General features: G+C 37.3%; 3 protein-coding genes across 4 annotated transcripts; 1 reads left to right on the forward strand and 2 right to left on the reverse strand.

Moving 5' to 3' along the window:
* Positions 1 to 3,386: 3,386 nt before the first annotated feature.
* On the reverse strand, positions 3,387 to 5,908 carry tmem179bb (transmembrane protein 179Bb). The gene is made up of 5 exons (XM_056237090.1): positions 5,510 to 5,908; positions 4,677 to 4,873; positions 4,379 to 4,516; positions 4,116 to 4,194; positions 3,387 to 3,767 (listed from the first exon to the last, which is right to left on the reverse strand). Exons 1-5 carry the CDS (start codon positions 5,612 to 5,614, stop codon positions 3,612 to 3,614), a joined length of 675 nt encoding a protein of 224 aa, XP_056093065.1. The 5' UTR covers positions 5,615 to 5,908; the 3' UTR covers positions 3,387 to 3,611.
* A 346-nt stretch (positions 5,909 to 6,254) lies between these two features.
* Positions 6,255 to 10,138, forward strand: sumf2 (sulfatase modifying factor 2). 2 transcript variants are annotated; one of them, XM_056237079.1, is made up of 9 exons: positions 6,255 to 6,457; positions 7,120 to 7,267; positions 7,452 to 7,566; positions 7,696 to 7,740; positions 8,665 to 8,815; positions 8,928 to 8,983; positions 9,099 to 9,183; positions 9,634 to 9,775; positions 9,925 to 10,138. In XM_056237079.1, the coding sequence occupies exons 1-9, from the start codon at positions 6,397 to 6,399 to the stop codon at positions 10,013 to 10,015; spliced, it is 894 nt and encodes a 297-aa protein (XP_056093054.1). In that variant the 5' UTR covers positions 6,255 to 6,396; the 3' UTR covers positions 10,016 to 10,138. The 2 variants fall into 2 exon arrangements, with proteins under 2 accessions (XP_056093054.1, XP_056093055.1); XM_056237080.1 differs by having other exon boundaries at positions 7,123 to 7,267.
* A 52-nt stretch (positions 10,139 to 10,190) lies between these two features.
* phkg1b (phosphorylase kinase, gamma 1b (muscle)) lies at positions 10,191 to 14,003 on the reverse strand. Its single transcript, XM_056237078.1, has 9 exons — positions 13,884 to 14,003; positions 13,574 to 13,752; positions 13,297 to 13,351; positions 12,649 to 12,714; positions 11,793 to 11,956; positions 11,614 to 11,704; positions 11,044 to 11,197; positions 10,800 to 10,925; positions 10,191 to 10,720 (listed from the first exon to the last, which is right to left on the reverse strand). The coding sequence occupies exons 1-9, from the start codon at positions 13,964 to 13,966 to the stop codon at positions 10,454 to 10,456; spliced, it is 1,185 nt and encodes a 394-aa protein (XP_056093053.1). The 5' UTR covers positions 13,967 to 14,003; the 3' UTR covers positions 10,191 to 10,453.
* Between the last annotated feature and the right edge of the window lie 256 nt (positions 14,004 to 14,259).

The raw sequence follows: 14,259 nt of genomic DNA on the forward strand, positions 1-14,259 counted from the left end.
AACACAGGAGATAATATATTAAAAGAATAAAGACTGTCCTGTACTGATTTGCATGTGATGTCCTTACCATCACAACAAACAATTTATGCAATAATAACTCATAGTCATAGTGTTATGATGTTTTATAGTTTTGATAGAACCTGAAAGTCATAGATGCTTCATTTGACTTTGAATGATCCTTGGTATCAATTAATAATGCTGTGAAATTCTGGATTTAGTCTCAGTAACTCTAGGCTAATGACCAGAGTTGTTTTTAGGGTTGGATCGATGCAGACTTGGCAAACGCATACACTCTTGTTAGAGACATGCTTAACAGTGTTTTATACAGTGAAATTGTTATGTATATTATTTGACTACATTATGGCATCGATGCACAACCATTTTTCCAACGAGTTTTAAATTCTCTTGGGATTTTCATTGTGGGTGAGCAAATGTCATGCTTAATGTGTGGTGAGTGACCACGTGCTACACTACAGGCTTAAATCACATGTGTTTGGCCAATGGTTCCTCCTAGTGGTGGTGTTCGCAACGAACCCTATTGAGACTTGGAAGTTTTACTATGAGGAAAAGTACAAAACGTTTTAAAAACCGAATACAGTATTGGTCCAAAAAACATAATTGATTGAATTGCATGGAATGTCTGGAATCTTGCTTGTCGGGAATTATACTTGTTAGCATGTCGTCCTTCCATCCTCTCCCTCCCTCGGTTCATAATCTGGGTTTGAAGGACAGAGCAGCAGTGTCCCACAATGCAGCTGACAAATAATAGAGGAAGTAAGAGAGAGCCAAAGGAGAGTGTCTGTGGTGGATATAAAAGGACCCTATCCAGACCTGGTAAGTCAAACAAAAAATATTCAAACATTTCCTTCATTGAGGAGAATGACATTACTCAGTTAATTAGATTGACATTTTAACTTAGTATAGCCTACATAGCAGGAAGACCTTATAAATGCTTGATTCAGCAAAAAATAATTGCTACACACTGGAATTGAGTGTTAGGCATCCATTTCCAATCATCATGCCATTCCACTGCCTTTGCTAGCTATAAAAAAAAAATGTTTAATTGCATTGCTGAATATGTTCTTTTTTTATATTACTCTTAAGAGAAGTCAAGTAACAGTGCAGGCGCTCAGATAAGCTTTTCACTAAGCAGCTTGTTACCTCCCTTGAGCCTGATGATTCAGACTAGTTCTGCCATCAGAGATTTAGGTCACAGAGACACGGAGCATGTTGTTTTAGTGACAGTGATGAGAACCAACTTTTCAAATACCCTTTTACTTATAGATCATTAGGACTGCATGCATTTGAATCTGTCTAATAATTGTCAGAACCAAATCCATTTATTATTAAACTGCCACTTTTTACTTTAGCAGTAGGCCTATTTTTCAGTGTAGGTACGTCTTCAAATCTATGTAGTGAACAGCTCATTGAACATGTTAACCTTTTATGTGTGATCAAAAGGGCAGGTTGTCACAACACAACTCATCAATTAACTATTTTAAACTGTAAAACATTTATAAAACACAAAATAATTAATGACAAAGCCTCTTTTTTTTGCTGTGTAATGCTGTATAAATTTCTAACATCTAAACGTGTGACAACCTGCCCCAACCTGACATTTGTCTAATATGGCTAACTTATAGGTTACCGTCTCTTTAGCTTAAAGGGATAGTTCAAAACAGTTTAAAATCATTTACTCACCATCAAGTTGTTCCAAACCTGTACGAGTTTCTTTCTTCTGTTAAACACAAAAGAAGGTATTTTGAAGAATTTTGGAACCAGACAGTTGACGGTAGCCATTGAAAAATACTATGTAAGACAGTCATTGGCTACCGTCAACTGTCTGGTTAACAACAACTTGAGGATGAGTAAACGATGACAGATTTTTTTTTCTGTGAACTATTCCTTTAAAACTAGCTTCATTATTTTGTTGACCCTTTCCTGTATGTTTTGTGTTCACTTGTTTACCCAACGGCCACCATGGCAAAAAATATGATAGCCTATTCACAAAAATAATGTTATTCACAACAAATATAGCCTATGAATGTTATAATTAAACATGGTTTTGAAATACTAAAAATATTAATATTCTTGCTGGATAATTTTTTCTCACTTCACAATCCAACTGGACTTGGCGTGGAGTGAAGCAGCTGTGAGGTGAAGAACAACAGGATGTCGAAGGAGCAGCTGGACTCCCACGCGGAGGGTTTGCTCTCATTGGCTGTTGAGCTGCACGCGAAGTGTCAGGAGGAGAGCGCGCAGATGGCCGCCCTAGCCGAGCAGCTGAGAGAGGAGAGCCAGAGTCTCCTGGGCCAAAGCGAGGTGCTTCAACAGGACATGGCTGAGATCGGCAAAGCGCTGGAAACTCTGATGGACACTAAGGTGGCGTTTGAGGCCAAAGAGAGGCAGGCTCGCAAACTAAGCAAACAGCTCTGAAACACGGCGGGAAAATAGCCTGTCCAGCCATTCAAAGTGAATGAAATTTAAAATGACGTAGACTAATAGGCCTAAATAGTACAAATTTTTCTAGTAAAATCCCGACACGAAAACCATCGCTCGACAGATGTGTCAGTTTGCGGTGGAACTGTTTGCTCGACTAGTAGCTGATAGGGAAAATCTATCATAGCCTACCTTAGAAAATCGTAACGAAACGAGTTCTTCAATTTTGTGATGCTGGTGGGGTAGAAATGACACTCTTCGAATTTAAATGTCTACCATTTCTTTTAATCTTCTAAACACTCCACAGCAGACATTTGTAAAAAAAAAAAAAATCAGTATTATTAGCGAGAACACAAATTAATCATTCATTGCAATTTTCAACTTGGCAAGGCACTGCCATACATACGGATACAGATCCCCTTCACATCTTCACATTTTGCTCTTATTTTAACATGTCAAATGTTACCAGTCAGAATTGTACTGTCAGTGTTACATGACTGTATGATATATACAGTATAGGCTATAGCCTAGATAGTAGTCAACATTTGAAGTGGATCAAAACCTTTCATCAAAGTTATACATTAATTTTGATAACAAAAATGAATGTATATATACTAATAATTATATATATATATATATAATTATAATAATTATTGACTTGTTCAAGGCAAGCGATTTCATATAGCAAGCTGTGCTACTTTTATATCTCATAGCACTCAGTACTGCACTCAATTTCAACATAAATAATTTAAACTCAAATTAAAATTGTATTTCATTTATTTATTTATTTGCTAAATATGTAGTAAACAGGATAAACCCCTTCAGGGTATAGAGGAGACCCCTTGTTCATTTTGAGGATTACTTTCCTGATTATTTTGCAACAATGAGATTCCTGATTACTTTATTTTACAATAATGGATGACTGACTTGTTTTTTATCCATCATGACATGTTCTTATATCTATTGGCTCTCTGGACATATCTTTAAATTTAGTGTATTTTATTGTAGCTACCACATCAATGTACTATTTATGTGGATAATTAAATAAAAATTCAAGTGTTGCCACAAAAACATGAAGTATTTTGTTACTGCTTGTGTTCCCACATAACTGAATGTACCAAACTCTGCATGATACTTCATGATTAGCTCATGTGATGATGGTCTCTGGTGATTTATCTTGGTTGGGATGGGCGATGGAGGAAGGGCTCCGTCTCAGCACGGCTCCACTCATCATTACCCCAAACCTTCAACCTTGAGCTCTGGCGTCTCTGTATGACCACCACGGCCGTTATCAACACCCAGAAGAAGAAGCTTACCCACATAGACCTCTGTGGAGGAGAGAAACAAAGGCGGTGGTGCTCAATAAACAGAAGACATGTATTTCTATTGTATACAAATAAAAACAGATTTTGTGTAAATGAAGAAACACTAAGGTGCACGCTTACACTAACACCTATTGGTGTGGATGCAGCATCAAAGGTTTCGGTTACAGAGGCCAATGAGAAACACCCTATTCACAGGTGTATTTGTCACCCATAATTAAATTTTTTTGCAACTGAAAGTGTTTGATAATGGGGGTTAACAAGATGAAGCTCTTTTTGACAGGTCATGTGCTCTCAACATATAGCAACCACCATGAGAGATATAACCACGAGGGTGATAACCAAAGTACTAACCTCAGTACTGTACAGTCCTGCGTAGAACTGATTTCCAGTGTATGGATGAGCCCATGTCTTATTCTCTGCATCTTCACAACTAAAACAAAAACATTTCCAGCAGTGCACATCGAGATATAATTTTTCCATGATTGTCTCTTTAGGGGCTAAATACTATTGCTACCATATCATCTGAGAACTATGAAGCACTGTGGAGTATTTGGTTCTTAAAAGGTGTAACAAAAGTCACACACGTAATGTGGAAAGAAGAAAGTTGAAATCACCTGGTAATGGAAGGAACATTGTGAAGGACAGAGAAACACAGGCTGTCCCGACCGATCTTGAGAATACATCCTGACACCAAGAGAAAAAACAGAAGTAGGCCACAGACTCCCAGAGACGTGTTGAGAGAAACAGTCCCCCTGCGTATATATGCAAATATTTCCAGACACAAGAAGGTAAAAACAACAATGTTAATTTAACTGTTGAAACCTGCATGAATAAAAGAAAGTGGAATGTGAAAGAAACATCTAAAAGAAATAGGACAAATCTGAAGGTCAGCAGAAAAGGTGATACATTCACCTTCTCACATCCTCATCCACACAGCTGACATAGATCCAGTAAAGAATAAGGGAAAAGCAGTAAATAGCCATGCACACGGCGATGGCTGACACAAAATAGCAGAGAGAAGGAGAACTGGTGCCTTCCACGGTCAGAGCCTGGCCAGATGTGTTATAATGAACACTTCCATAGAGGATGCACCGCCCATCAAAGTGGCTCTATAAAGACAAACAATAAAAATCATCCACATTTGCACATGCTAAATATATGGAAACACAGTAGAAAGGGACATCTAGGGGTCTCTTTCACAAACTATGTACAAGATTTGTATCTCTGTGACACACACAGATGTATAAGGAAAGTGCTGTGATAACAGCTTTTGTCCCTTATCATATGACTCTAATAAGCCATAATATGGTGCGAGAGGTGTCTGATCACATGGTGAAAGCTCAGAGTCTGACCTGGGATCAGCAACATTGAATAGATATTATATATTTATATAAACATTGACATTTATTTAAAAATTAATTCATCTTCACACAAAAAAGCAAGAAAATAGTGTCCACTTCAATAAACATTCCAACATGCTGAATGATCATATGTTACAGTACATTTTAACATCAGCTGAATGTATAACAAAAGCATGCAAATAAATATGCAAAACTTTATCCATGATCATTTTAATACTTAAAACTCTGAACTCAGATCAGACACCAACTTATTGTAAATCACATTCCCCCAGAGAGCTGGTTGTAGTTTTCTATAAGCAATAATGATTCATTTTATACTTTCAGTGTCCACAACTTAGAAAATGATCAGACATTGTGTAGTTGATATTAATAAATTGGTGTTACCTGAGTGAGTGTCATCCAGGCGGCAGCTATCACCCCACAGATGAAACAACCAGCGTAAAGGACAAGCTCCAAAACTAGCAGCCAGGGTAGTCCCATCATGAACATCTCTCACGGTCACTGTCTCACGGAGTCCAGCAGCCGAATGCCTCATTCATGCGCTCTTCAAACTGCTGTGGCTAAAGCATGTCCTATGCTCACAACAATGTTGCTTTTCACAATGATTCTTGACAATTGGGTCTGAGAATTTCACAGCATTGCTATGAGGTATAACACAAGACTGCATTCAAGTCAAGCTCAGACAAAACATTCAGCCAGCCTGAAGCATGGTCATGATGAATCAACATTTACCCACAAAACACCTAATTTTAAGATATTATGAATATCAGATATATCAATATCTGTTTAGGATGACAAGTTTAAGCTAACAGTTTTTACTTCAATTGTCCTGTAGCCGAGGAGAAATGAGATATATTTCAAGCATGCATGAGAATTTGCATCTCCATTTCTGTGACCATCATTATACAGTAATGATAGTAATTTGTTGATTATTAGAGTAAAAAGAAGGTTACTTATTATATTAATAATAGCTGAGCAATAAGTGTGACAAGACTGTGACAAAAACTGAAATCAGTGAGAACAATGGAGAGGGGAATACAGTGCGACTATATACGTCTTTCTCCAAACCAATAGGTGGCGATAAACACTTTTCAACGAGATTCAGTGACAGTCAGGCGAGTTAAACCGAATGACTGAACCTCAGTGTCGTTGTTGACTTGGTGACCACATTTTTCATGCTTTAAGAAGAACTCTAATGTGCTTGTTGTGTTTTTAGTTTGATAAATCAGACACTGGGCTGAATCTGCCCATCACGTGCCTTTATATTTATCATGATGATCTTTTTGGAGACCTTATATCTCGTATTATTGTGCACCATGTCCAGTGCAGCAGGTAGGAGGAAGCCCCAAAATTATAGCTTTTTTATTACTTTGCTTAAATACTTTATAGAAACATAATTTGTTACTACGTTAAAACTGTGACGTGTTATTACCCATCACTGTCATAAAAAATAAGTAGTTTTAATAGCTGACATATGTATCCAATGACACAAAATTACAACTGATGCTCAATAAAGGTATTCTGTCATATTTTTTTTATCTTCACGCATCATGTCTCACATTTCATCTCCAGCTCTGCACAGACTGTCATTTTGATTAAAAAGTACAAACTTTATAATAAAATAAAAAACTGTTGGTTGTAATGACAACAACACCAATGAGGGGTGTAATTTATGTTCATAATACACACACACACACATAAATGTTTATACAATATCTATTTTTGCTAATATTTTTGTGTCTGGGGCAAGTGTACAATAAAACAAAATCAATACATAAAAGACATTTAAGTAGCAAAATAAAAATAAAAGTTTCCAATATGGTTTTCCTGTGACTTTCATATAACAAAAAAAGAAAGAAAAAGAAAACAGTTAAAATCTATTGGGACATAAAGGTTCTTATAGTTGAAACATTCATCTGTGATATTTCAGTGAAAATCGAGTGGACCAAGCATCTGCTGTAAGTAGACACTTGTTTAAGATTGAATTGTTTTAGCAGATGATGAGATGGTGTTTATTCCTGGTGGAACAATGATGATGGGAACCAGTGCCGCTGATGGGAGAGATGGGGAATCACCAACACGAGCTGTGACTCTCCTGCCGTTTCAGATGGACAAATATCCTGTCACTAACTCTGACTTCAGGTACTTGTAATTGAAGATATTGGCTCAAAACCTAGTGAGCAGCCTTTTTTAGGAATGCACCATATGATGCCCAAATATACTTTTTAAACGTAGAGGTTAATCTGGTCTATTTCATCACACTTTGTATTCCTACTGCGTGTGTGTCTTCTTACTGGCCTGATACAACTGCTTCCGTTTATTCCAGGGAATTCGCCAGATTGCAGAAATATAAAACAGAGGCTGAAACGTTTGGTTGGAGTTTTGTGTTCCAGGATTTTGTCTCAGATGAACTGAAAAGTAAGGTCACTCAGAAAATTGAGGTATGAACCCACAGCAGGAGCGGAACGTTTTTCAAAGTTTTTAAATGGGAATTTCCATTCTATTTCCAAAACACTGTCTTTTGTACTACCCTCTATTCTCTTGAAAATGACCCCATTCCTCTTTCCTAGTCTGCGCCTTGGTGGTTACCAGTCGAGAAAGTGTTCTGGAGACAGGTGACAGTTAACATTCTATATGCATGTAATTCACTAGACTTTTGAAATACTTTGATTAATTAAAAAAATTATAAACAACTTCAATTAGTGGTCGACCAGTATTTGTTAAAGCTGCCGTCGGCAAAATTTTTTTTATTATATTCAGTGAAATCGACACTATAATCTGACAGAACAACATAAATAAAGTGGTTTTAGGAAAAAACCCGAGCTTCTAACTCCACCTGGAGCGTGTTATTTGTTTTGCAAAAATCCACAGCTCCCGGTTCATCGGGTCCAATCAGCGCAGGGGGGTGTGAGATCTGACTGTCAATCATAGATCGGGCACACGCCACCCCTCGCGCACGTTACAATCACATGCACACGCCTGAAGTTCGCGGAAGTTCGCGCAGTAACGAAGAGTGATGGCGGAAAATCAAGTAAGCTCATTTAGAGTATAAATGACGTTAGCAATTGCAATCTATCAATAGATTAGCCAGGACAGCATACCTCCAAATAATCCATGGTGTTGATGGATGCTGATGAGACGGGCGCGTTCACTGAAAATCTGGTGCACACGCACTGACGAGCATGAACTCGTTGGGAGGGTATCCGTTGATAGTGGGGGAGGGGCATGAGAGTTGTAAACATTCAAAAATTTTCCTAAATCCACTCAATCTGCCAGACTTGCCGACTGCAGCTTTAATATATTATTTTTTTATTGTTATTGATTGATTGATAAATTGTAAATAAAAATGAATAAAAGGATAAAGAAATGAATATTCTATATATTAAATTGCATTTCTTTGAGATATTCAAGCGTAGTCTGATAATATCTTCACAGACATTTTCGTCAATGTCACATTTTATAAAGATAAATGTATTACATGATATAAAAATGTGTCGAACTTTATGAATGTCTGAAGTCTCTGGTTTAAATGTGTGCAGCCAGCAGGACCAGGCTCTGGTATCAAGGGCAGACTGGAATCCCCTGTGGTGCAGGTCAGCTGGAATGATGCCCAAGTTTACTGTCAGTGGAAGAAGAAAAGGCTGCCAACTGAGGAAGAGTGGGAAATGGCTGCACGTGGGGGTCTAGAAGGCAAGCCAAAAAAGCCTTGTGCCTCTCAGCACCAAAATAATGCAGTATTGTCCACCTGTTATGCATCATTTTATGTATTGCAACCTTCATCGCCAGCACTTGTGTATTTCAGGCAGGACATACCCATGGGGAAACAAGTTTTTGCTGAACCGGACTAACCTCTGGCAGGTCAGTTGAGGGATATTCTTGTCCATTTCCTAAATGAGAAGTGTATATTTGTGTATATTTGGTAAGTTCTGAAGTCATTAGCCTGTTGGTAAATTGCAAACTCTTTGTACAAAAGGGCCTGTTTCCAGATGGGGACACAAGAGAAGATGGCTATCATGGTGTAGCTCCTGTAACTGCCTATCCTCCACAGAATAACTATGGTAGGGTACGACACACGGCACATGAGCTGTTACAATTTCTGGTGCGTCACATATTATCAACAACAATATACGTTATTCATAGACGGAGACAAAGCTACCTAGGAAAAAATCGACCTAAATGTTCAAAGGTTTGGGGCTGGTAATTTTTTTTTTTTTTTTTTATGTACTGCTCACCAACAGTTGTGCTGCTTAAAATGTTTGTGGAAACTGTGATGCATTTTTTTTAGGATTCTTTGATGAATAAAACGTTCAGAAGAGCAGCATTTATTTGAAATAGACATCTTTTGTAACATTATAAATGTCTTTTGATCAGTTTAATGCATCCTGGCAGGAAAAAAAGTATTAATTTCTTTTAAAAACAAAATCCTACTTACCCCTAACTTTTGAACTGTATTGTAATTCTCTAACTATTGTTCTGAATTTTGAGAATAATATCCCACCTTTTGCCAGGACTATATGACATGCTGGGTAATGTCTGGGAGTGGACCTCGTCAAATTTTCCTGGTGCTCAGACCATGTACGTCCTGCGTGGAGCATCCTGGATTGACACTGCCGATGGCTCAGCCAATCACAGAGCTCGTGTCACCACTAGGTCAGTCATGCTATATGCATATTACTCAAAGTCAGCTTTTATTAGACTTTTATTAGTGCTTCTTGTTCCAATTCCAATTCTAGTTCCAATTGATCCCAAGCAGGTCCATTAACAATTGCTAAAGCTTATGTTTATGTTCTCACATGCAGGATGGGAAACACACCAGATTCAGCCTCTGATAACCTGGGCTTCCGCTGTGCAATGAGCTCAAATGCAAAACAGAAAAGCACTGAGCTTTAAGGGCCAAATGTTCAAGACAAGTTGATGCCATTGGTGCATTATGGGATTGATACTACATTTCTCCCGTGGAGACATAAACTTCTGTAATTCAGTGTTGTATCTGCTTTTTTTCCACAAAATACTGTGAAATTAAAATCTTAACCTATCTTATAGTTGTTCACTAATCATTAAAATCATTTTAGATATAAAATTGAAACCATGTAATGGAATTAAAATGCAATTGTATTAAATAATACCATACATTTTTATTGGTTTGACTTGTTTAGCATTTAAAAGGAAATAAAAGGCCCCGGAAGATAATTTACTTGTTTCCTTCTCACTGTGTAAATAATATGGTCTGATATGCTGTCATAGCAATAGAGGTCTATTTTTGGACCGTTATCAACATGGTCTTGAGGTAAATTGTGGTATCTAGTAGTAACTGGAGATGATGAACCCTCACCAAGTCCTGTGTGCTACATCCATCTCCTCAGCTGCAATAGAGAGCAGAATGACTTTTGGAGTGTTCTCAAATAAAGCTGCTCTGTTCTGAGTTTGCCCTTTCTTCACCCAGTGGCCGTAGATCTTAAAGGCACATGCGTCAATCATTTTGCGTAGAGGTTTGATGGCGTACGGGTCGCTGCAGATCACTTCCTTGGTCACAGGTTTGGCACGCCGGTAGTTGCAGTAGATGCGCATGGCGGCAAGTACGGTCATAGAAATAACCTGCAATGTGTAGGGTGACACTCAAAACCTCTAAGTCAATGCTTTCTAAGAACAATCATCTAGAACATCTGCTCTTTACCTTGAACTTCCTGTAAGGGCTGAAATGACGAACTTCTGCGGCCCTGTACTGTTGGAAGAAGGGGTGATTGAGGGCTTCTGTAGCTGTATAGCGAAGTTGCGGGTCCACAACTAATAATCTGGAAATCTACTGGGAAGAAAACAAGTTGACTTTTTTTCTCCATGCAATTTTGCATAAGTTCTTTCAAAACTGGTTGTCGGCAAGACGAACAGGACCACAACGAATTAAAACAACCAACACACACCAAGTCTTTGACAGTGTCTGAGCGGTCATCCCACTCCGGAGAACTGAATTCATATTTCCCTGCAAGAATCATTCGAAGCATCAGCATTTGTTTCCTGTGCCAGAACGGTGGAGATCCAGCCAGAAGAGTGTACAAGATCACGCCAGTGCTCCATCTACACAAGAGAAGACCGAAGAAGGTTATGTAAGAATCAATTCATGGTTCACTGTCACTGCCAGGAAGTTCATGTGTTTATGCGTGGCTTATGCACACCAGTGTTGTTAACTAAAACTAAGTGTTCTAAAGCATTTTTGTTCATTAAAAAAGCTGAAAAAATATGTAAATATTACATGAAAAACTTCAAACAAAAATAAAAAATGTGCCCCCCCCCCATTGTCTTGGTGGTAATAACGTTATTATTACGGGGGAAGGTCTTATGAAGGTCTTACGGGCTTGGAACGAGTGAGTAATTAATGAAAGAAATTTCATTTTTGGGTGAACTAATGCTTTAAAATTAACAATAAAGGCTAATTTAAAAGAATTAATACTATACTAAAATATCACTGATGCATACTTATTTTATGTGCTTACAGGTCAACAGCAGTCCCATAGCCAGCGTGGTTGAGATCCATGGAGCACTCAATGATTTCTGGAGCCAAGTAACCTGGTGTTCCACAAACTTCTATAGGGGTGAAACAGAGGCAGGTGCTTCTAAACTACAATATCTGCAATCCGAATGCTTACATTTAAAGGTGTTCATAAGAACTCACCATTCAGTCTTTGTCCATGCTCAATCTGGATCGAGAAACCGAAGTCAGTGAGTTTGATATTCACATCATCATCTAACAGAATGTTTTCTGGTTTCAGGTCACGATGGACGATATTGTGGGTATGAAGATACTCAACCACCTCCAGAAGAGCGCGCATGATCTTTCTATCAAAGAGTGAGAGAAGAGAAAACTGAGTGACAATAATCAAGATCTTACCTCTAAGGTTAATACAACAGTTACAGTGGATTAAAGTTGTAATGTACATTTCCGTTCAAAAGTCTGTGGTCAGCACGAAGTCTCTTGTGCTCAACAAGGCTGCATTTATTTGATCAAAAATACAGTTAATCATTATCACAATTTAAAATAACTGTTTTCTATTTTATTATATTTTAAAGTGCAATTTATTCATGTGATGGCAAAGCTACATTTTCAGCATTATTAATCCAGTCTTCAGTGTCACATGATGCTTCAGAAATTATTCTAATATGCTGATTTGCTGCTCAAGAAACATTTATTATTATTAAAATGTTGAAATATTTTTTTAAGAATGAACAGCATGTTTTTGTAACATTATAAATATCTTTACTGTCACTTTTGATCAAATGAATACATCTTTACTGAATAAAAGTATAATTTTTTTAAAAACATTAAACTTTTGAATGGTAGTGTATGAGGAAATTAATAGAAGTATAAAAACACTACATAAGTGTGGCATAACTAACTTTAAACCCATCAAGATGCACTGTTGTTGTTGGCAACAGCTTAAAGCATTTGATTTAGCATAGGATTTTTAGCATTTGTTTGTTTAAATACAATGATAGGAGATTCCACAATTGGATTATTCAAGGGAGCTGACCGTGTCTCTTTCTCACTTAGGGTGACTTTGTCTGTGAGGTAATCGAAGAGTTCTCCTCTCTTCATCCTGTTAAAACAACATCCATCTTTAAACATTAACAAAACAGTCTTGTCAAGGCCTATAAAATGATGAAAGATAAGAAAAACTAACTGCATCTGTTCAAAATATAAGTGTCTGGACAAAGGAAGGAATTATGGGTGATATTGTGCACTTGTTTTGAGAGTCGGGCGTTTGGCAGAAACAGCCTCGTCTTGGCAATGAGTTAGTTGTGGGCTCTTAGAATAGGCTGTGTCCTATCTGTATGCTGCAGTGTCAACCAACAGATAATCTCCACATGGGAACATTTAGAAATCTGAATAGGGAGCAAACTTGTAAATAACACAACCGTTAATATGAGCAATTGATTTTGAGCCATTTTCCGCTGTAAACTTGATTTTTTGTGGTTTGCCTGCAAAAATTGCAACCACAATTCTATAGTTTTGTGGGTGTTTGCTATGACATTTCAAAAAGTTTGCTAGGTTTGTTTCATACTGGCTCAAGTCTATAATATTTTGGTCTCTAGATATACCTTGGGTCTCTATATAAGGGTGTGTGACCACTAACAGTGAGACACCGACATGAGAGATGGTGTATGTGTGCCATACTTACAGATCAAATACCAAAAAGAAGAAGGCCTTTGATTCAAAGCAATCCTTCAGTTGAACTATGGGGGGAAAAAGACATCCTATTTTATTTTTGTTGTTCTTGTTGTTCTTGCAGAACCAAAATAGCCTTACAATTTTCAATTTTGTAACGAAAAAAAAAGTAATAAATTAAAAGATATTTGATTTTCTATTTTATAGCACCATTATATTATGTTATATTTGGTATATGTATTGTAAAAGTCTCTGAGGGATCAAGAGGAACTTCCACTGGACAGTCATACTTATGTTTTTTTGTCCAGACACTTTTCGAAGAATGTCGATCTCTTTCACAGTGGCCTGCTGGATTTCTAGTATTTCTTGAGGTGTCATTTTATCTGATGGTGTGATGTCTATGATCTTTACTGCATATTCCTGGGAAGTCCGTTTGTCCACACATCGGCGAACCACACTGCTCACACCTCTGGGAGAAAATACATTCAGATCAATTCAGGACTGATATGTAGGCTAATTATAATTTTAAGGTAAAAATGTCATTGTTATTTATTTTATATTCTTATGCCACACAAACTTCATCAATATTGGTGATAATACCTTCCTAAGATCTCCTTTGGTTCATATTTGTCATAAAATTCCTGACCACCAACCCATTCAGGGTTTTCCTCCTCTTTTGTCATTCTGACGATTCAGAAATCCAGTAGGCTACTTCAAATGCTTTGTCCTTTTAAAGTTGATCACAAACACATTAATCCATGTTTAACTTTGTCAAGGGTCAACTTGTTATGAAATATAAACGCGTGTATATTTTATAACAATTTGTAATTAAAAAACAATTCAATTTTGTAATCAATTTCAGTTTTTTTTTTCATAATTCGTAATGATTTTGTGTTGTTTTATAAAGCAAAACAGCACATTCTATTCTTGAATGGCTGAGTTCACTCACCTAATAGCGGTTCGCCCTTCAGTGTTT

The sequence above is a fragment of the Rhinichthys klamathensis genome, unplaced genomic scaffold (assembly GCF_029890125.1).
Source record: "Rhinichthys klamathensis goyatoka isolate OS25496 unplaced genomic scaffold, OSU_Roscu_1.1 h1tg000477l_1, whole genome shotgun sequence".
NCBI classification, from domain to species: domain Eukaryota; kingdom Metazoa; phylum Chordata; class Actinopteri; order Cypriniformes; family Leuciscidae; genus Rhinichthys; species Rhinichthys klamathensis.